Here is a 22,541-nt window from a genome sequence, read left to right on the forward strand (position 1 = left end):
TATATTCTCTTATCAAGAAAACTCTTTATTACTTTTTATTGTTTGATCTACAATACAAGATCTGGTGGTCACTTATTACAAGCAAACCAAATTTATTCATTTAAACACAAATCTTTGATCTCAAGCTCTTTTACACTAAAGAAAAGTCAAATTTATTCTTAAACTCATAAGGCCATAACAACAAAAACGTTAAAGTTACATTTGGTGGTCACTACGAGGGAATAAATCAACAAATCACAAACATTATTAACAAGCAATTGGAAAAATCTATCAAATTAAAACAAATCGTCAAGAAAACTATCAAAACCCTACTTCAAGAAATACAAAACATACCAAAAGCAAATATATCAAATTTCAAAATGGCCTCATATCCTACAGGACAAATCGCGTTAGCAAATGCTAACAACCAAACTTTTTCTCAAGGTTTTCGCCCAAGGTTAATTGAATTTTATGGCTATGAAGGAGAAGACTTTCGCCATTTTCAAGAAATACTTGATTCTTACCTTGCAATCACTAATACTCTCAGTGATGATAGAAAACTTATCGTGCTCAAATCCCAATTACGACGCGCTGCTAAAATTTACTTTGAAAAAGAAATACTCAAGAGAATCCCTAATGTCACATATGACAAAGCCATTGAATTGCTCAAGCAACATTACATCACACCTGAACTAATTCAAAGTTATGAATTAGAATTTAACGAAATGTTCCAAGGTGAACAAGAACATCCTCAAATATTTTTGGCAAGACTACGAGAAGCAGCTGACCTTGCGAACATTACAAGTGAAGCAGTTATTGAAAGTCGTTTTCGTGTTGGTCTACTTAAAGAAATTAAACAATTCTGCATACAAAGTAGTGCCCATACATTCCAAGAATGGATCAATCATGCTGATGGATGGTGGAATGCCAATCGTCCACGTAAAATAGCCATGGTGGATAACCCTTTTATTCCAAGAAACGTCAACAATGCCCTCATATATCATGATGATAACAGATATACAAGACATCATAGTGCAAACAATCATAACGTAGAGTTAATCGACACAGAAGAAAGACATATTCATGCCGTACCTATCAATGACTTACGAAATAATTTTGGAAATAACTATATGGCTCCCTATTCTGAAATAATCACAGGTCCAAATCAACTAGTCACTATGGAAGTGAAAGGCAGTACAAATAATAATCATTTGTGTACACAACCAACGATGAATAGACATAACAATCAATCAGTGCATACCAACTCACAACATGACTTGGTTAACCTTATTCAAGAAACTATACGCAGTGAATTGAATCTACATCAACATTCATCTCAACCTACCAGAAATTATAATCGACGTCCTAGATATGACAACTATAACAATTTTCACAACAATGAATATAACCGAAATGGAAATAACAGTTATAACTACAGAAGCGATAACAGATACAGGAATAATTATGATCATAGTTATGGAAGATATGAATATGACAATCATAATCGTAATCCAAATCAGCCAACTAATAATCATAATAATCAACCCCAGCAAAGCACCTCTCAGCCCCGCTATCAAAATCAGCAATCAAAATACTAAATGGGTCGGTTGCTTTTGATAATCAAAAGAATGGTCAATCGAACACCCAACATAACAACAAACCCATTAAACAACAAAACCAACAACATAATCTCAATGTCATACTTACCCAAAATGAATACGATAACACATATCAAGCCCAAGATCTTTATGCTGCTATAAGACCTGAACACCCGCCTGAAGTTCTAAGCTCTAAACCTTATTCTAAACCGACAACCAGAGAAAAATGGAAACAACCAAGTAGTGCTTCAGTAACTAGGCGTGTAAACAAACGTAATCAAGTCAAGGAAACAAGCAACATGCCCAAACAACCTATACAGGCTACAGGAAGTATGGAAGTAGACTCTGATCTCCCTATTGAAATCAAGCCAAAGCCAATAAAAAGAAAAACGAAGGCCCCACCTATCAGATATGATATTGTATCAGATGTTATGAATCAAAAAGCAGACATATCTGTAGGAGATTTGATGGTAGCTGCTCCCACACTTAGAAGGAAATTAGCAAGTGCATGTAGACCCAAAAGAATACCTGTAACAGAAACATCAAAGGAAACTATGGCGGTAATAGAAGAGGATGACATCCATACCACTGCCGTATATTCAAAAATCAATATCGGAGATAAAACGGTGAAAGTACTTGTTGACTGTGGTGCTGCCAAGACGTGTATGTCAAAATCCCTGGCAGATGCTTTAGGATTAGAAATAGATGCTGCCTCAGAAAGCGTATTTACCTTGGGAAACGGTTCTAAACAGCCTGCTCTAGGAGTAATATATGATGTACCTATCGAAGTACAAGAGGATTTAATTATTCCGTGTACAGTTGAAGTATTGCCAGCTTGCCCAGCTCATTTAATTATCGGAAACAACTGGTTAAACAGAGCAAAGGCCAAAATTGACTTCAATAGTTCAACCCTGAAAGTGTCCTATAAAAACAAAAAGGCAGAAATAGAAATATTCTTTTTGCGTAAGAATACACCTCTACCAAAAATTTCCAGTTATATCCAAAGTTACCAGCATCCAATCAGTTCAACCAATTCGAAAGAAACGAAAAAAGTGCACTTTGATAACGATAAAACAGATTCAGAAGATGATGAAGTTGAAGAGGAATCAGAAGAAAGCACTGACGAAGAATCTACTGAAGAAGAAGAAGTTGAGGATGAAGAGCATTCACTATTACTGCTTGAAAATGACTATAAGAAAGACATACAGATAAAAAATCTTAAAAATCAATGCATTCTGGAAGCCTCATCAGATGGATTAACTATCCCGGCAAACTCATCAAAGACTATCATAATCAAGAAACCTAAAGATGAACTTAGGGGATTAATGTATAGTTTTGAAATAACCAGCACCAAAATTCTACAAAAAACCGGTATCCTTGACCCTTGTCACAACTTTATTACCAACAAAAAGAGTTTGGAAATTCGAATACATAATCGCTCTAATGATAATATAATTTTGGATCTAGGCGAAGAAATTGGAATCTTGGAAAAACTCAACCTTAAAGAAGATACGATTATACAAGCATATGATGTTGAAAAGAATATTCATCTCTGTACTATGGAAATGACCGAAGCAATGGACAAAGAAACCTCAGATGAAGATAAAGAAACTTTAGAAGCAGAAAAGTACAGTAAGCTTGAAATTGGGGAAATGGATAGAAAAATTGCAAGAATGTTAAAAAGGCTCTTAAAGAAATACGAAGAAATTTTCGATTGGGATAATAATAGTATCGGCTATACAAAATTGCTACGACACAAAATAACTGTACAAGAAGGCACATTGCCTATCAGTCACCGACCGTATCGGATTAGCCCTTTAGAAGCAGAACACTTGCAAAAAGAACTAGAAAAATACACAAAACTAGGTGTAATATCCCCTTCAAATAGTCCGTGGGCTGCGCCAGTCATCTTAGTTAAAAAGAAAAATGGAGAATACAGGATGGTAATAGACTACCGAAAGCTTAACGCAGTTACAAAAAAAGATGCATACCCATTACCACGAATTGATGACTTGCTAGACAAATTAGGAAAAGCTAAAGTTTTCTCAGCATTAGATATGCGAGCTGGTTTTCATCAAGTACCGATGGAGGAAGATAGTAAAGAATTAACTGCCTTCACAACAAAGTTTGGAATATACCATTGCAATACATTACCAATGGGACTTGTAAACTCTCCTGCCACATTCCAACGACTTATTGATTTATTTTTTCGGCCACTCATTAATAAGTGCCTGATAGCATATATAGACGACTTAAATGTATATTCATTTAACCAACAAGACCATTTACACCACTTGGAACAAGTTTTTCAATGTATACAAATTGCAAATCTCAAACTAAATCCTGAAAAATGTTTTTTCTTCAAAGATCATCTCAAATTTCTTGGCTATATCGTAACAAAAGATGGTGTACAAACAGACCCAGAAAAAATCAAGAAAATCATCGAATATCCACAACCAAAGACACTCAAACAAGTCAGAGGATTTTTAGGCTTGGCTTCTTATTATAGACGATTTATAAAGAATTTTGCCGCTATAGCAAGACCTTTACATAATCAAACAAAAACTACTAAACAAGTTCCATGGACAGAAAAGACCACTGAATCCTTTGAAACATTGAAGAAACTGCTTACAACCGCTCCTGTCTTGACTAGACCCGATTTCAATAAACCCTTTATTTTGGTCACAGACGCTTCAAAAGCAGGACTTGGGTGTATCTTTACACAATTAGATGAAAATGGTCACGAGCATCCAGCCATATTCGCGAGTAGGGGACTAAGGTCCAGTGAAATAAACTACGCACCGACAAAGCTAGAATGTTTGGCAGTCATATGGGCAGTAAAAATGTTTCGTCCTTATCTGTTGGGAAAAAGATTCACGATTATCACAGATCATTCAGCATTACACGGATTACTCAAATCACCAAATCCTACCGGAATTATAGCACGATGGATCACAACACTTGTTGAATACGATTTCGAAATAAAATATCGACCTGGAAGAGTAAACGAGAGCGCAGACTTTTTATCAAGGCTCGGATATTAAAGATACACAACAATGAAGACATATAAATAACAATATCAATCTGTATACAGTGGGTGGACTAATTGTCCCAGTGTTTGAACTTTTTTTACTTTCAACTCCATAACTCGACCAATTCTTAGGCTATGCGGGTAGCTCTATGATCGTTAGAAAGGCCGCAGTCCGTATTACATCATATCAGAAACTCAGATTTCGGAGTTTACACAGCCTGAGTTAATCAGCAATAGAAAAAAAACACCGCGCTGGGACAATTTTTCCGCTACCCGCTTATTTTGCAATGCATTCCAAACATCGCTTTCTTATCAATCAGAAATCACCGGAATTTGCATACCAACCTTGTCTATGACAATCTATGACTCATACCTTTAATGTAAAGTATAAATGGCCTTACGTTATCTTTTTTTTTTACAATATTCTTAGTCTCTTTCTATACTGTACTTTCTCATCTTTATCTTGCCTCAAATGGCTCGTACTATCAGCAAATCTGTTCAAAATCAAATCCAATTGCTCTTGGCTAGTAACATGACACATGAACAAGTTATGGAACGCATTCCCGGATTGAAAAAATCCACTTTAGATAGGTATATCAACTAGTTCTTTTCAAACCGGATGAAGGCAACCCCTGGTCGAAGGGCAACTATTGGTGAAACTACCAAGTCATGCATCCGTAGACAAGTAATAAAGGGTGAATTCAAGACAGCGAAAGCAGTACATCAATATCTGAATGGTTTGGGGTATACTATTGGTTATTCTGGAGCCTTGAAGCTTCTTAAAAGTATGAACTTCAGAGCTAAAATTAAAGCCAAGAAGCCTTTGCTTAGTAAGCAGCACAAGGAACGACGTTTAGCATGAGCAATGGCTCACAAAGTCTGGACAACCGATGATTGGAGGCGTATGGTGCTTAGTGATGAGACTAAGGCAATGTTTTCGGGTCAGACGGTTGCAAATATTACTGGAGTCGACCAGACTATGCATTGCAGCCTTATCACTTAGACCTTACAGTAAAAGATGGCCAAGGAAGTGTCATGATACGGGGTGGTATCACTTACGATGGATTTGGGTATGCTTGTTGGATACATGATGGGACTATGAAAGCTGTAGATTATGTAAATATCTTAGAAACTACCCTTATGGACTGCTTAAAGTACTATGGATACAATCCTGACGATATCTATTTTCAACAAGATAAAGATCCTAAGCACACTTCGAAGCTTGCTAAGCAATGGTTTGTAGATAATAACTTCAACAGTGATAATATCTATAGCTGACCATCCCAAATTCCCGATTTAAAGCCTATTGAACACGTATGGCATCACCTTAAACTCAAGCTGAGTGTATATGACACTAAGGCTAAAGGTGTACATGAGTTATGGGAAAGAATTGAAAAAGGATGGAATACTTTTACAGTGAACGAGTGTAGATGATTTATAGATAGCATGCCTGATCGTTGCAAAGCAGTTATTAAAGCTAAAGGGGGACATACCCGCTATTAAATAAAATTTACAGTGAGTTAAAAAACTGTTTCAGTGTTCTTCCTAAATATGGTTTTGCTACCACTACTACCGATATACTTAGTAAAATGCTATATTTTATACATCATATGGAAGCACTAGTCCCGGTGTATCATAAAATATAAAAATAGTATTACTTTTTCAATATTTGCTCACTAAACCTTATAAAATTACTACAGTCGGTGCACTGAAACGGTTTTTTAACTCCATTCAAAAAAACATAAATACCAATAACAATTACGCAAACTTCATTTTTCATTTATGCAATGTACATGAAGCCAGGAGATAAGTATTCTGCTTTGCATTTATTAAAAAAACAAGTATATAAACACGTTATTTTATTAATAAACGCGTAATAAATTTTGTCCTTTTTCATTTAACATTTTCAACCCAATCTTTATTAAAAATGACTCGCTCTATTTCCCAAGACACTCAAAATGATTTGAGAGTGCTGCTAGATACCGATTTGTCTCATGAAGAAATTGCTGATCGCTTGACTCTCTCTAAAGCCACTGTTCATCGATATTGCAAAAAATGGAATATCCGAAGACCCGATAATACTGGCGGACGACCTCCGATCTTAACTGAAGCAAGCAAGTCTCTCATGAAGAGAATGGTAATCTTAGGACGACTGAAGTCTGGTGTTGAGGTTTTCGATTATTTCAAGGCCATTTATCCAAGATTGACTTATAACACCACCCTAAACGCCTTAAAAAGCCTAGTATTCAAAGCCCGACCCAAAAGAAAGGTACCTCTTTTGTCAGCAAAACACAGGAAAGCACGTTTGGATTGAGCACTTGCTCATAGATACTGGACCACTGACGACTGGAGAAAGGTTATCTTCTCTGACGAATCGAAAATCAACGTTTGGGGTTCTGATGGAGTTGAATTCTACTGGAGTCTGCCTGGAAGCCCATTACAGCCTCATCATGTAATTCCAACCGTAAAACATGGAGGAGGAAGCGTTACGGTGTGGGCTTGTATGACTTCCCATGGAGTTGGGTATATCTGCGAGATATACGACGGCAGAATGACTGCACCGGATTATATCCATATCCTAAAAACTGAACTGGCAGACACCCTTGCTTACTACCGATTGGGAGATGGTGATTTCATTTTTCAGCACGATAATGATCCAAAACACACTGCCAAGATAACAACAACTTATCTTAAAGAAGAAGCAAGATACCCAGTGTTGCCTTGGCCCTCTCAATCGCCTGACCTGCACCCAATTGAGCACATGTGGAGACATTTAAAGTTGAAATTAGCTCTATATGAGCAAAGAGCAAGAGGTGTCCATGAACTATGGGAAAGAATCAAAATTGAGTGGGAAACATTTGATAGGGATGTTTGTTGTAAATATATTGATAGTATGCCGGCTAGAGTTCAAGCTGTAATAAAAGCTAAGGGTGGAAATACTATATATTAGTATTTTTTTACCTAGTTAAAAAACCGTTTCAGTCATTGCCTTTTTTTAAAATGGCCATTGCCCAAGATGTACTTCATAGATTAAGATGAGATGTACATTGCTTTGTTGCAAAAAAGCAATATAATAACATAATAAAAAAGAACACGTGTACTCTAAATACTTTTTTGAAAAAAAGGATAAATGTGTGAGTTTCAATTTTACTGAAACGGTTTTTTAACTCACTGTATGTTCAAACGGAAAAAGTGTCCCAGTGCGGTGTTTTTTTTCTATTGCTGATAAACTCAAACTGTGTAATCTCCGAACACTGAGTGCTTGATATAATGTAGCACGAACTGAGACCTTTCTAATGAGCATAGAACTAGCTGCATACCCTAAGAATTGGTTGAGCTATGGAGTCGAAAGTAAAAAAAGTTGAAACACTGGGACAATTAGTCCACCCACTGTATTATATTTTACCAAAACTACATGGAGGAAGGGAGGGGTAGTTGAAACAAAATCCATAAAACCTTATAAAAACAGTACAAAAGAAAAAAATAAAAATCCCGACACAACATACCAACTTCAAACAATAAGCAAAATGAACAATACAAAATCGATCAGTTGACACAATATCTACAAACAATGAAAATAGCTGAAAACACAACTTCTAGAATGAAGAAATACCTCAAGAAAGAAGCAAACAAGTTTACAATTTATCGAGACATCTTGTATAGATACAATACAGATAACGGGATTATCAGAAAAGCATTAAACAAAAAGGAAGCAGAAGAAATCATGTACGCATACCATCAACATCCATTAGGAGGTCGTGCTTAGGATAGGGGGTTTTAGGTAAAAGTAGTATAACAACAAAGATAAAGAAATACTGTTAGAACTTGGTATCTCTTTATTAAGTTAAGATAACTAAGATTGAATATCCTTAATTCTACATGTAAAAAGTGAGAGTATTTATAGACATGATACGGATAAAGAATTAGGACAGATTTATGATCAACTCGACAGAATAGATGATTACTATTTCTAATTATTAGTTTAGCCTGTTCCTAGCTTGTATTGTCAATTATGCTATTGGGATGGTTTCAGATAACTCTGGATGTAGGACTATTTAGGAGACGGTACGGATGAATATAAAATCCTCTAGTTCCGTGATTGGATATTATGGCTAATAATAATATCTCAGTTAGGATAAATGTTTGCGTGACTTAATGATGATCCGGTAAATAATTGTCATTCCTTATTCAACATGCTCATATTATCAATAAACTATATTACAACCACGCCATACATTTGACTGTGTGAAGTTAATATGAATAAAGCCTAATATAAAAATCTAATCAAAGTCTTTTATTGATCTGTGCTGGGAATAATGTTATAAATGATTCCAAAGTTATGTCAACATATTATTTAGGATCATATGAGATTCCTTTTACTAAAATAAAGTGACTATAATCTTATGTATCCTTAACAGGTCGGCTGAAGGAAAAGATACGATGCAAGGAGATTCCGGTCCGGGTATCTGTTCTACATAGATACCAAATATAGCAATCGACGCAAATAATTTTTCCGCATCGAATGGTGTTATCTTTGAGGCGGTCATGTTTAAACTCAGGAAGCTATGGCGCTTGCAATACGAAAAAACCTCTTTTGAGCTGATCCCACAAAAACGATGCGGAAGGATTACTCTACCAATATTTGTACAACATCAGCATCCAGTACCGCAATCAACGCAAATAATTTTTTCCAATCCAATGGTGGTATTTATAAATCTCTCACTGTAACACACAAGGAGGTACAAGCTTTTAAAGACCAAAAAACCCCTGGTCGGACGGACATTATGCTACCAGAAAGGATTACAAGCCGAATTCTTGACCTACCTACAGTAGGTCACAAAACTGCTGCAAGGAATTGCAAAATTCAGGTTTTACAGCTGGTTGTCCATGGGTACTGCACCAAACTATCTCAAACCTTGACTGTTTGTACCTCAATAGAAAGTGCATTTATTCGTCAACTATCGGATATGGGCAATGGTTATTGGTGGAATTTGAGATTGCTAAAGGTAGTATTATGAACATCCGACATTTTTTACTTGTTCACATATGTTTGAAATGACGAATTTTAATACGACCCAACCGGTTGCTATCATAATTTTTCACATTCTTGACATGATTAGAATGGTGCCAGTATATAAAAGCGCTTACAATTCCTTTATTTTAAATTTTATTTTCCCTTATTTAAATTATTTCTCTTTTTTACCCTATCGTCAATCGCATCCCTAAACGGATGTCAAAGGAGAAAGTAAGCGATCACAAACAGGCATTAACCGCATCCACATCAATGTATGATATTTCTGTAATAGACGAAGATAAAAAGAAATAAAAAAGCACCAAAACGATAATTACTTTGAGATACTTTTTATTCTTGATTATATCCAAGTTAAAGTTATCCTTTTTTCAATCAGGATTTAGGTGGAATATTTATATTCTTTTGAATAATAATTCATGGGGACGATTGAGTTAAATCAATTGGTTCTTTCTTGATGTTTCATTATGGATTGGGGCATTGTCATCATATCTTGTTCCATGTAATCTTATCTTGCATAATTATATTATAAATCGTTGTTCTAAGCTACTAGTGTTGCATTTATAAATAGGCATCCATGGAATCGTTGTTTAAGACGACACTTGTATTTTGTTCCTGAGTGGTTATTGGGTTTGAGTAAACTCGGTTACTAAATAACTACAGAAAGACTGAAACCTAATAATGGAGACAACAGGAGCTATTAAGGCACCAATCGGATTATCGATAGGATTATTTCTCAATCATTCGTTTAGATCAATAAAGTTACTATGCAAGAAAAACAATATTCTATTCTGACACACATAGTCTCAATGCAACTTAATACATTGGATCATAAAAGAGATTATGCAAAGACTCATTACTATAACAAGTTGGTATTATATATGCAAGACATTCATTACTCTTTATGATATAATTCATCGTCAGATCTTTATGATTCAACTATGCTAGTGTTGGAGATGTTTGGTTTATAGCATAATTTATTATTTTATTATGTCTACCTATAACAATTTCCAAGGAGCCTGGATTACATTAATCAACTGTTAGTAGATACTCTAGACGGCTGTTTTCAAGTAGGACAGTGATCACAGGTGATAGACCTACAGTATTCTCCAAAGTGACGAAGCAGTTAATCAAAAGAAAAGTCATGAAATGGGTTCTAAAGGCTTCTAAAGAGGTGTACCGGGAGCTGGTTGGATTTGGCTATGATATCTCATACCAGTCAGAAATTAACGTACTGAAATCAATGGAGTTCCATTTTCTGATAGAAAAAAAGGAGCCATTTCAGACAAAAGTGCATACGTAGCATCAGTTAAAATGGAACAAGGAGCATCAGGATTGGGCAATGGTTGACTGACAACAAATCGTTTACTTTAATGAAACCAAGATCAACGTATAGGGCTTTGATGGTGGTGATCACTATCGGAAAAGGCCAAGTGACCTTTTTCAACATCATGACCTGGATTTTGTAATCCAGCATGAAGCTAGCAAATTGATGTCCTGGTGTTGTATAACCTCTGAAGCACCAGGATATGCTTGCTAGATTTACGATGGAAAGTTGTACTCGGGTGTTTACCAGTATATTTTGAACACTACGTTTTGTGATACTATGAAGTACTACAATTTCGACTGGTCCAACATTTACTTTTAGCATGACAATGACCCAAAGCACAAGGCATAATTTACAATGGCCAAGTTATGTAGTAACCAAGAGAGCTATATTAACGATTGGCCAGCTCAGAGCCCGGACTTAAATTCAATCGAGCACGTATGACATCAATTGAAGTTGAATCTCAAATATTACGAACGTAGAGCAAAGAACACGCATGTGCTTTGGGAACAAGTTGATAAAATATGAATTGATTTCGATAAATATCTTTTCAGAAGTCATGTGGATAACATTTCGAAAAGAACTCAAGCGCTACCAATAGAAAAGGAGGATCAACTAAATATTAATAAATAAATTCATTCCTGTCGTATTTACCTTAATAATTTTCTTAGTGTCGTGTGAGATCACTCAAAAGATTCTTCAACTAATAATTTGACTGTATATCATATATAGCCAAAGTGCTATATACGATAAACAGCCCACACAATTTATACCGTACTACCTCGGACCCTAAATCACATTATTATATTCTAAGACGTAGTTTGTATTGAATGGGCTCTCTCTCTCGTCCTTACTCAATAAAGAGGTTCAAGAGACTCATCGATTTTTCGACTTATTTTATTACTTTTATTAATCGAGAGAAATAACACGCCTATTCCACAATTCCGTTCAAATTTTCGTTTTTCCAAATTTTCAAATTGCGCATCTCATACTTCCTTCAATACTTATCCAATAGGACTTAAACTCTTTCGGATTTTTCAAGACATGTAGAAGATTTACTATGTGGAAACAGAGGCAGTTTGTGCCATTGTAACAGGATGTGCACTACAAAAACCAAGAAAAATGGATTCCTTGCAGCAGTTTTTGACCTACTGTACATAGTCTCAATGCAACCTAATACACTCTTTCCGGAAAGTAAATTCGCCTTGTGGCGAGAACAAAATTCAGGTTGCACGAAAAATAAATTCGCCCTGGTGGAAAATCAATTCGCCTGATGGCGATAATAAAATTCGTATTGTACAACATATAAATTCGCCTTGGCTAAAAATAATTTGTAAGACAAAAAAGCCTTGGCATTTGTTGGGTATATAAGAGCGTGCCAAGTGCTTGTCCTTGTTTTATTTCTTTTTCACAATTACATCAGAGATCATAAATAATGAACATTCAATTCTTGTTTGAAAATGGGAAAGGTTCCATCGTGGACGAATATGGCAGACCTGAACCAATGGATTATATAGTTGATGAGGAACAGTTTCGTCTTGAAACGTTGAGCTCTCATACACAATACTTAGCTCAATTGCCTCTGGAGAGCGAGAAAGAAGTAGAGACAATGCAGACGGAGGAGAGAAAGCCTAGTAGTGATGTTATTATGAGGGAAACATCCGTGAAGCGAAATTATACACGCTATTCGGATCAGGATAAAGTGAGGTTCTTCAAGCTGCTGCTTGAGAGATGTATGAGTGCGGCCGCTGCTGCAAAACAACTCGGGATTCATGTTCGTACAGCATAAAACTGGGCTAAACAGTACGAGAAGGATCCTGACAGTGTCTTTGAAAAACGAAAAAAGACTGGTCGTCCACGTATTCTCCATGAGGATCACAAAAGCGTTATTCTCGAGTGCATTGATGAGAATCCTTCAGTCGTCTTAGACGAAGTAATGAAGAAGTTAAAGCAGATATTCACAGAATTAAAAGTATCTAAAACAACATTGTTTGATTTTGTAAAAGAACATTGCAATTTGTCTCTCAAAAAAGCTCGACTACAACCCATAGATCGGAACAGCGAAGAAAAAATTCAAGAGCGCTTGAATTGGATTCGTAAATGGGAAAAAACAGACATGGATTTTACGAGAAACTGTGTCTTTCTTGACGAATCTGCTTTCCATATTAATTTGAAACGTAGCATGGCATGGTCAAGGAAAGGTACACCGGCAGTGGTCACAGTTCCCAAAACACGAGCAACAACAACAACCATTTTAGGTGCCATTTCTGCTGAGGGTCTAATCAAATGCAGCCTTAGACTTCCTCAGCCTCCATCCAATAAAAAGAGAAAGAGGGGAGATGGCATTGCGCATACAAGCAAAGGAACGGTTACGGGACACTATGTCAGTTTTCTGAAAACCACAATGGATGAAATGGACCAGTATCCGCACATGAAAGGTCACTATCTTGTGATGGATAATGCTCCTATCCATACATCAGAAGACATAGCCAAATACGTAGAATCTCGCGGCTACCACTGCGTTTACTTACCACCATATTCACCTGAGCTCAATCCAATTGAACAATTCTGGTCAGTGGTCAAAAGCAAAGTGAAACGTAACAAGTTTCTTGACAAGGAAACGTTGATGACCCGGATCACTGAAGCTTCCAATAGCTTGAAACTATGTGATTTTAAAGGAATTGTTACGCATTCTCATAAATGCTTGGACAAGTGTCGTAACAGTCAAGCGCTCTGAAGAAACTATCTTTCTACGAAAACATGGGCATTCAACGTTGAGTGAAGCTTTTTTGCAGGAGTTTGATCTATCTGAAAAAACCATTTCATGTTTATAACCTTTCATACTCGTGTTATAACTTTTCACTCCCCCTTGTTATAATGCAACAGCTGAATTGTATGCCAGTAATGCCAGTTGTAAAAAAAAAAAAGACCTGTCTGGCTGGACACGCAAAGTAAAAAAAAAAAAAATGTCCAGAATGCCCGCCTGTCTGGACAAAAAAAACGATGTTGCCATGGGAATTTTCTTTTGTGCTACAACGCTTTTGCAATGGATGGAAAACTTGATTCTGACTTGTTTCCATGTACACATGAAAACTGTACTTCTGCCTTCAAAAATCAAAAAGCCTTTTTTAACCATGTTAATGACTATCACCAACTGAAATATGTTGTCAATTTCAAGAGAGATGAAGGTAATTAGAACTATCATAAGCCAAATTGCATTAGTGTAATACTTTTGTCTTTTTTTATTTTGATGAAATACATGTTGAACTTGAACGGAAAGAAGGTTGTCTATTATGTCCATATTGCATGAAAACCTTCAAATCATTCTCGGCAATCAGAAAGCATTTGGATAGACTTGGAGGGAAATGTGAAATCAAAAAAGGTACGAGATTAAAAGAATGCAAGACTTGTCAGGCACTCAAATCTTTTCGTTTTATTTTCAGTAGACTCTTCCAACCCCGATTTTAACGATGAAGACGATGTAGTTCACATTCCTTTGCCAGATTGTCCATCATATGACGATTCTTTACCAGTTCCTCCTGACCCTAGTCGACGTCACTCTTTCGCTGAAGCAGTTGTCCAGGGTTGCCAATCCATGGAAGCCAGTGAAGACGAAAAATCCAAAAATGAGTGGATCATTGGGAAATTGCAGATTGAACCGATGGCTCTGATTGAAGATAACGAATCACCCCAGAAAGCAGAATACAACGCTTTCACCCACGCGGCGAACATTCAGCGCATGACAGGCAAACGGTTCATTTGCCACCCGATTGTCCCGGCAAAGCGAAAACTGCGGAAAAGTTCCTCGGATGAGATCCTGGCGACATCATTTTCTCATTTAATCCACTCGTCTCCTCTTCGCGGTGTCTTATTGCAACGACAATATTTTGAAATCAATCACCAAGTCTGTCAAATGCTGAATTCTGACTGGGAACGAATGCCAAATATCAAATATGCTTGTGCCCAAGTTCTTGCTGGATGTATCTTGGTGAATGAAAAAGCTGGGCATGCTGTTCTTGTGAATACTCTTGAAGCTTATTGCCGCCTACGCTCAGTGGATGTTCACCGTGAACTGTCCAATCAGCATGGATCTATCCCACCTCCAACGTCGTATTACGAGAATGTCTGGCCATGTGTGTTGACTACCAGTGATGGAGAAAAATTGACTATTGGGACGCAAACTATGAATGCTTTAATTACCTCGACTATCCGCCTAGATATCAGGGAAGAACCAAAAGTTGGACCAACTACATGCACAGCAGATTTATGATATTTGGTACTTATAATGTAAAAACAGTAAGAAGTCAATAGCTAACAACCACTATTTATTAAGTAAGAAAAAGGAGAGGAACTAATAATTTAGAATGAACCCTGGATTATATCGTCTGACTATTAATTGTATAGTCTGACGTAGGCTGGACTGAGATCAATAATAAAATAATAAATAAAGACATCATTAATGACCAAACACGACATCATCCCCTACCAGTTGGTATCAACGTTTGGAAGTTGAATAGGAAGTGTTTGAACAGTTATAAATTTTTGTGTGACCTAATTTCTCTTTATGCGCTTGCTGTGCCTAAGATTACTATTTGCAGTCACAGCATTTTTTACAGAGCTTTCATGATGATCTGTTTTTCGATCAAAGCCTTCTTGACTTTGTTGTAGTCTTCGTTTGGGATATCTGGATAAAGCATTGCCATTACGTTTGGGTTGAGCTTTCTTTTTTTCTTTTGTATTATGAGATTGTCTATTGTGCGACATAGTTCCAGACTTTGACTGTTCATTCATAATTGTCGTAGTCAATAATTTACTAGGGGCGTAGTCTGAGGGCAATTTTTGCTTTTTATTCTTTTCAGCCTCATTATTTTTCTTTTTTACTACTTCACCATTTTGATTTATGGATTTACCCAGCTTGCGGCAATAAATGTTAATTGACTCGGGATCAGTGAATGCCTCAGCAGTTAACCAGCTGTCATCGTCTTTGCTATAGTTTTTCCAGCGTACGAGATATTCTCTATTTCCAGGTTCACCTCTATGATTGATGATTGCCTCAATTTCGTACAATTCATCTTTTGGAATGATTTCATCCTGTGAAATAAGCTTTAATTCTTCTGGAGAATAATTTCGAGACATGAGCGTTTCGTCAACATCACGAAGTATATAAGCACCACCTTGTACTTGGCGTACAACACGATATGGACCTTTGTAAACCGGGGAGAGGCTATTGTACTGCTCTCTGTCACGCACCATTACGTAACTTCCTTCCGGGAATGTGGACTGACGATTTTTGCTGTCAGCTTTTTCCTTTTGCCTTTTGGTGTAAAGGTCGGTCCTATCCTGTATAGCAGGGAAGACAACTTGCGACATATAGTCGATTCTTTTCAGCAACTCATCGTGCGGCATGTACTCCTTCTTTTTTAATTCACCAGCATCATCCCTGTATTCAATGAAGTCATTTATGTTGCGAGCAAACATCAATGAAAAAGGTGTGGTCTGCAAGCGTGTGGAGATCTTATTGTTGATCATGAGCTGCACAGATGGAATGTAATGATGCCAATCTTCGGTGGCACCTTCAAGGAACTTTGCTAATATCTTTTTAGCAGATTGAACGTAACGTTCAGCAGCTCCATTTGCTGAGGGATGGTAAGGAGTAGTGTATCTTTTGTCGATACCCATTGCATTGAACAGATTCTCTAAAATTTCATTTTTGAATTCAGAGCCGTTATCGCTACATACAAAGTGTCTAGGATAGCCGAGTAAGGAAAATGTATCAACCATGGCACCTGCGACGGTTTTTGCCTTTTTGTCTACTAGGGGTTTCAATACGCAGAATCTGGTGCAAATGTCGACTAGAATCAACACGTATGTATACATGTTGCTACTGGATTGAAAAGGCCCAATTAAATCAAAAGCATAGGCATCCCCAGGAACATAAGCGTAGACAGGTCGATGAGGATTATAACCCTTTTTAGCAATATTGTACTTTTGACAGGTATTGCACTTGCTTACATAGTTTACTGCATCGGCTAATAAATTTGGCCAATGTAGGTTTTGGTTGTGGATTGATTTTACAATATGATCAGCTCCAAAATGTCCGAATTTATGGACTCCATCAAGAATCTCTTGTCGATCCTCATATGGTGGAGTGATATAATCCTTGTCACTGAATTTGGTAGGACTTTGGACATAGAACACTTTTCGGTTCTCTTTTTTCATTTTTAATTCATGTTCCTTTTTTAGATTTGGTTTGTAAGCAAGATTTTGGTGTTTTACTGTGCTGTTATTAGAATCACTCCCTGCCAGTTCTTTTTCAGGAGGAAAAAGACGTGAAAGAGCATCAGGTAAAACATTTTGTACACCGGGTATATGGACGATGTCAAAATCATAGGACAATAATGTGTCCATCCAACCCACCATCATGGGGTTGAGTTCATCGGACGTGAACAAGTATGTGAGTGCTCGATGATCAGAATATAAGGTAAAGTGATGACCATATAGAAATTTGTGAAACTTTTTCAAAGCAAACACAATAGCGAGGAGTTCACGTCGAGTGACAGAATAATTTCGTTCAGATTGGGATAAAGAGCGTGCCATGAAGCCGAGGTATTTGATGGTGGTAACAGTGAGTCCATCCGACTGTTTTTCGTCAAATTTCTGGAACAGAACTGCACCAACACCAGTGTTAGATGCATCAGTGGCAACGTAAAGAGACTTGGTAGGATCGTATGGACTCAAAACAACGTTGGAACATAATATGTCTTTGATGCTTTGAAAGTGAACTTGCAGTTCGCGTGTCCAATTGATATCATCTATGAACGCAACATTTCGTAACGCATCTAGAGGAGCGGTGAGTGTGGCAGCACAAGGGATGTGTGCACGAAAGTAATTGACAGTGCCCAGCCATTGCATCATTTCTCTGCCGGTCTTGGGACGTGGCCAGTCAGCAATATTGGTCAATTTACGTGGATCCAAGCTTTTCCCTTTTTCAGAAATGCAGAAACCCAACAGATGAACACTTCTTTTGCCAAAGTGACATTTCTGAGGATTGAGGATCATGTTATGTTGAGTGAGTCTATCAATGACTGCACTGACAGCTTGATAATGCTTCTCCATGGAATCACCTGGAGTGCCAATCACAATATCATCCACGTATACATGAACATTGGATAGATCACTGAGGATGAGGTTCATGATGCGCATGAAATGGCTAGAGACATGTTTTAATCCAAATGGTGCTGAACGAAACATGTATTGTTTGTTTCTGTGAGTAAAAGTGGTTTTGACCTGATCTGATTTACGAATGGGTAATCGATGGAATGCACTTTTGAGATCGAGTGAGGTGAAAATTGTAGAACCCGCAAGATCATGAAAAATGTCGTCAATCAACGGCAATGGATAGTTATCAGATTCCAATAGAGCATTGATTTTACGAGGATCAATACATGGTCTGTAATCAGTGGGATTACCATTCGCATCCTTTTTTGGGGCAAATGTGATTGGACTGTTCCATGGTGAGGGTGGTGCACGTACAATGACACCGTTCTCGAGCCATGTTTTTACAGCCTCATCAAAGATTGGCATCATCTTATTTGCAATAGGATACTGCCGGACATGTGCATGTTTTCCATGAGAGGTGTCTAACTTCACTACTGCTTCTGGTAGATTACATAAGGAATGAACATCAATCTGCTGATTTTTATCAATGTGAGATTGCAGTGCTTTTAGTAAAGCTTCATGTTCATCTGGTGTGCCAGCATTGGAAACATTTGGAATGTATTCTGAGTCTTCAATAGAATCATTAAATTTGACTTTGTTATCATCCCAATTAGTGGCAACACCAACAAGGTGAATTCCTAAACTTGGTAAAATATCCCTTCCGAAAATAGCGTCTACTTTATCATGCATATTTAACACCTCAAATTCATGAGCTACAGTTTGCCCTTTGTATCCGACATTTAATTTATCGGTCACACCCAATCGTTTAACAGTTTTTTCTTTATCTGCTAACAGTAATGAACCATGAACTGGAATAATACGCAGTTTCAATTTATTAACAACATTTTTGCTTATGAAAGAAACATCTGCGCCTGTGTCGACGAGAGCTATTAATCTATGATTGTTCAATAAGAAAGGAGTGTGTAATGAGTAAGGGCTTTGAAGCATAGTAGGATGTGTCTCCTCTTTTGTTTTTAAACTATAGCAACGAATATTACCTTGCTTGTGCTTCTTTTTCTCCCGAATTTGTTTTAACGCTTTTTGAAACGGACTGATGATTTCATCATCATTTAAGAGGTCATTCATAACCTCATCCGCAGGATGTGTTTGCATGATCTCTGGTTCAGTAGCGGTCTGTTTCTCAACCTTCTCAATATTATGAACCGTTATACGTGAATCGTTTGCATTATGAATTTTCTCTTCAAATGATCTACGCCTTTGGGAAAAATTACCAGTGTAGTTTTTGGGTGCATCTTTGCGTGCTCTAAAACCCGTATCTTTATTCAAGTAATGGTCACGACGTTTTTCCATTTCTCGACATTTGTCGAGGTGACCTGGGGTATATTTCTCCCCACAATAGCGACATTTAGGCGTGCTGTGTGCCGGCCTTTTATGGAAATTCCTTTCCCTATTCTTGTTTTCGGGAAAGTACCTCTGCTCGTCGCCATGAAACTTTCTTTTCGTTTCTATTTGCCTTGGTGCCTTCTTGTCGGCAGGCTTGAACTGAGATCGTTCCTGATTTTTCAAACCAGGGAAGATCTTCTTGCATTCTTCTATGAAATGCATCTTGTTGTTTTCTATGATTGTCTGGATTTTCGACAACGTATCATCTTCCAAGATGAAATCAGCATTCTTCTTGGCGCGTATTTCAGCCAGTCTTCTTTCCAAACAATCCTTGACAGGTGGAAGCAATGTGCCCAGGAAGTGCATCACTGCCAGCGGACTGTCCGCAAACTTGGCTTTGGTCAAAAGATCTATGTATCTGTCCACATACATGTTCAAGTACTCGCCGTTGGGCTGCTTGATTCTCATCAGCTTTTGACGATACTGCAAGTAGGTGAAGGACTCACCAAACTTGCCTATGAGAGCGGTCTTGGCACCTTCCCAATTGCTGTTCTTAAAATCAGCGACAGTCAGCTTATGTTGGAGCCAATTGATGCTCCTATCATCCTGGCCATTTTCAATGGACAACTGGAGATATCCTAGCCAGTTCTTGTCAATGTTGACACCATAATGTTTCACGATGGCCTCAAACTTCCTGATGAAGTCCTTTACTGTCTTAAAGGCATTGTCATTCTTCACATCATCAGGACTGACCTTGCTGGAAGAGTAATACTTAGGATTGTAAGCAGCACTGACCAACAGGCGAAAGGGAGGTATGACCTTGATGGGGACAGTAGGCTCAGACTCACGAGTATTGTTGGTATTGTTCCCAACCTCATTTATCTTTTGGCTAATTTCATTAGCGCTAACCTCAAGCTTGGTAATACGCTCCTCGTAATAATCCAAATCTTCCCTATACTCGCGTATTTGGATCTTAAGAGCCTTTCTTTTTGACTCATCTTCTTCAAGATCACGCTTCTCAACTAACTTGTCGAGCAAGTCAGCTGTCTCATCGTACTTACGATTAAAGCGTTTTAACTTCTCAGGGATGCTGCTCTTACTTTTCGAAACAGACTTAGAAGAACGCGAGGCGTTCTTTTTCTCACCACTAATGGCGTGGCGAGCGTTGTTCAGAGGTGCATCCTCCATCACAACGTCATCTTCAGCAGTGGACAGACTAATTGCGTCACCACGTACTAAGGACGATTCGTCCTTCTTTATGGAAAGAGAGTTAAGTCTCTCTCCTATAGCACCACTGACTGAGTCAGCAGGAGAAGGCGAACGAGAACGGGAACCAGTGACCATTTCCACGTAGGAAGGCGACCCAGGACGGTCAGAAAAGTTGTCCAGGCCAGGGGCCACAGGGGAAGCAGGACAAGAGGAAGCAACCTCAGAAACAACAGAGGACAAAGAGGAAACAGAAGAGATGGAAGCACGAGATGTGCGAGTGGGGCGGTTGTTGCGGGTGATGACGGCCATGTTATAAAGGTAGTAGCAGTTGGAGTGGCTTATTGAAAAAATATGATATTTGGTACTTATAATGTAAAAACAGTAAGAAGTCAATAGCTAACAACCACTATTTATTAAGTAAGAAAAAGGAGAGGAACTAATAATTTAGAATGAACCCTGGATTATATCGTCTGACTATTAATTGTATAGTCTGACGTAGGCTGGACTGAGATCAATAATAAAATAATAAATAAAGACATCATTAATGACCAAACACGACAAGATTTCCGATCCAAAATAATCCGAATCTACATTGATCATGGAAGCTGGGGAAAAGCTGTAAAGCTCTCGAAGGATACCACGGCAAGACAATTGGAACAATTCAATTTGACCAGTCAGTTGCGACAGATTCGTTCACAATTTCACCAGCCTTCATCTTATTACTTGATTCGTGCGTCAAGCTTTTTGGCAACACCATTCTCTTGCCAACCACTCTCGGTTTTTACCTATGAGAATCATGAAAATGGGAACAACAAAACCGATTCTTACGAAAAAGCATCCATGGTAGCCTCACGGTTATTCAAGCTGACTGCACACCAAGTTTTATCTGCACCCAAACCGTCGTTATCAAAAACACAAGTGAATCAACTGGTTTCCCAATGTGCAACTGGAAAAGTTCGAGATACACTTGTGAATATTGCATCATCTTTTACCGACACCGATGATATACTGATTTTGCACAACCGCGAATTGAACAATAGCTTAACTCAACTTGCCTCACTTATGTCATCTGACATCTGTGATATTTGAGGTTTTATAATATAAAAAGTACTAAGTCAATCAACAAATGTAAAAATAAGTGAGACTCAAAGTAGATTGTTCTTTATTCAAGTTAAAAATATGAGGGTATTTATACTTTTCTAATCACGGCTAAATATTAATATTTACAGTATATGACTATTGATTATTAATCGATATTAGACTGATGTATCCATCATTCATAACTCGATATGAAAACAGTATTAATAAGCTACATGTAAATGTATCCAATAGACAAGCTACAGGTTAATTCGGATAATCTTCATTAAGGATAAGATGCTGCGTAATTGCACGGTTAAACTATATTAAATCCAGGAACTAAATCACAGCCAGCTGCAGTTAATCATATACGAGTATTCTATGACAAATATAACAATAGAAGAACACGTAACCCTTATCTATTTGTCATCAGCTATACCATACTCATTAATTATTAACCCATAGCATGAAATATCCGTGTATGGAAAGCATAAATAGAGTATCATTTTCTTATTAAAAAAATCATCGCTTTATCGAATCTCGTCCTCTCTTGTTCCTTTTTATTCTTGGATAAATCATAGACAATGAGTTATTTACATGATTGGCATAGTTTAACATCTTCTTATCAAGAAGTAATTATTAATCCTGATCCAGGAACTTATTAGAATATTCTGGAGTGGATCGGGATTTTATTTGAAGTGGCGTAATACAATGTCCGATATTCCTAAT

General features: G+C 37.4%; 10 protein-coding genes across 10 annotated transcripts; 7 read left to right on the top strand and 3 right to left on the bottom strand.

Annotated features, from left to right (window-relative positions):
* Window positions 1-359: 359 nt before the first annotated feature.
* Window positions 360-1,577, top strand: RO3G_09956 (uncharacterized protein; the record flags this gene model as incomplete). Its single annotated transcript, XM_067664541.1, has 1 exon — window positions 360-1,577. One exon carries the CDS (start codon window positions 360-362, stop codon window positions 1,575-1,577), a length of 1,218 nt encoding a protein of 405 aa, XP_067520642.1.
* A 299-nt stretch (window positions 1,578-1,876) lies between these two features.
* RO3G_09957 (uncharacterized protein) lies at window positions 1,877-3,398 on the top strand (the record flags this gene model as incomplete). The annotated part of the gene is made up of 2 exons (XM_067664542.1): window positions 1,877-3,209; window positions 3,370-3,398. 2 exons carry the CDS (start codon window positions 1,877-1,879, stop codon window positions 3,396-3,398), a joined length of 1,362 nt encoding a protein of 453 aa, XP_067520643.1.
* A 1,682-nt stretch (window positions 3,399-5,080) lies between these two features.
* Window positions 5,081-5,470, top strand: RO3G_09958 (uncharacterized protein; the record flags this gene model as incomplete). Its single annotated transcript, XM_067664543.1, has 2 exons — window positions 5,081-5,199; window positions 5,290-5,470. 2 exons carry the CDS (start codon window positions 5,081-5,083, stop codon window positions 5,468-5,470), a joined length of 300 nt encoding a protein of 99 aa, XP_067520644.1.
* Window positions 5,471-6,535: 1,065 nt separating this feature from the next.
* Window positions 6,536-6,922, top strand: RO3G_09959 (uncharacterized protein; the record flags this gene model as incomplete). Its single annotated transcript, XM_067664544.1, has 1 exon — window positions 6,536-6,922. The coding sequence occupies one exon, from the start codon at window positions 6,536-6,538 to the stop codon at window positions 6,920-6,922; it is 387 nt and encodes a 128-aa protein (XP_067520645.1).
* Window positions 6,923-7,904: 982 nt separating this feature from the next.
* On the top strand, window positions 7,905-8,374 carry RO3G_09960 (uncharacterized protein; the record flags this gene model as incomplete). The annotated part of the gene is made up of 2 exons (XM_067664545.1): window positions 7,905-7,959; window positions 8,190-8,374. The coding sequence occupies 2 exons, from the start codon at window positions 7,905-7,907 to the stop codon at window positions 8,372-8,374; spliced, it is 240 nt and encodes a 79-aa protein (XP_067520646.1).
* Window positions 8,375-10,104: 1,730 nt separating this feature from the next.
* On the top strand, window positions 10,105-10,290 carry RO3G_09961 (uncharacterized protein; the record flags this gene model as incomplete). The annotated part of the gene is made up of 2 exons (XM_067664546.1): window positions 10,105-10,139; window positions 10,209-10,290. The coding sequence occupies 2 exons, from the start codon at window positions 10,105-10,107 to the stop codon at window positions 10,288-10,290; spliced, it is 117 nt and encodes a 38-aa protein (XP_067520647.1).
* Window positions 10,291-10,946: 656 nt separating this feature from the next.
* RO3G_09962 (uncharacterized protein) lies at window positions 10,947-11,313 on the bottom strand (the record flags this gene model as incomplete). Its single annotated transcript, XM_067664547.1, has 2 exons — window positions 10,947-11,173; window positions 11,280-11,313. The coding sequence occupies 2 exons, from the start codon at window positions 11,311-11,313 to the stop codon at window positions 10,947-10,949; spliced, it is 261 nt and encodes an 86-aa protein (XP_067520648.1).
* A 1,724-nt stretch (window positions 11,314-13,037) lies between these two features.
* Window positions 13,038-13,229, bottom strand: RO3G_09963 (uncharacterized protein; the record flags this gene model as incomplete). The annotated part of the gene is made up of 1 exon (XM_067664548.1): window positions 13,038-13,229. One exon carries the CDS (start codon window positions 13,227-13,229, stop codon window positions 13,038-13,040), a length of 192 nt encoding a protein of 63 aa, XP_067520649.1.
* A 781-nt stretch (window positions 13,230-14,010) lies between these two features.
* On the top strand, window positions 14,011-15,234 carry RO3G_09964 (uncharacterized protein; the record flags this gene model as incomplete). Its single annotated transcript, XM_067664549.1, has 2 exons — window positions 14,011-14,152; window positions 14,411-15,234. 2 exons carry the CDS (start codon window positions 14,011-14,013, stop codon window positions 15,232-15,234), a joined length of 966 nt encoding a protein of 321 aa, XP_067520650.1.
* Window positions 15,235-15,446: 212 nt separating this feature from the next.
* On the bottom strand, window positions 15,447-21,044 carry RO3G_09965 (uncharacterized protein; the record flags this gene model as incomplete). The annotated part of the gene is made up of 3 exons (XM_067664550.1): window positions 15,447-15,515; window positions 15,579-19,069; window positions 19,181-21,044. 3 exons carry the CDS (start codon window positions 21,042-21,044, stop codon window positions 15,447-15,449), a joined length of 5,424 nt encoding a protein of 1,807 aa, XP_067520651.1.
* Window positions 21,045-22,541: the final 1,497 nt, after the last annotated feature.

This window comes from Rhizopus delemar, genomic scaffold, assembly GCF_000149305.1.
Source record: "Rhizopus delemar RA 99-880 supercont3.7 genomic scaffold, whole genome shotgun sequence".
Lineage (NCBI taxonomy): Eukaryota > Fungi > Mucoromycota > Mucoromycetes > Mucorales > Rhizopodaceae > Rhizopus > Rhizopus delemar.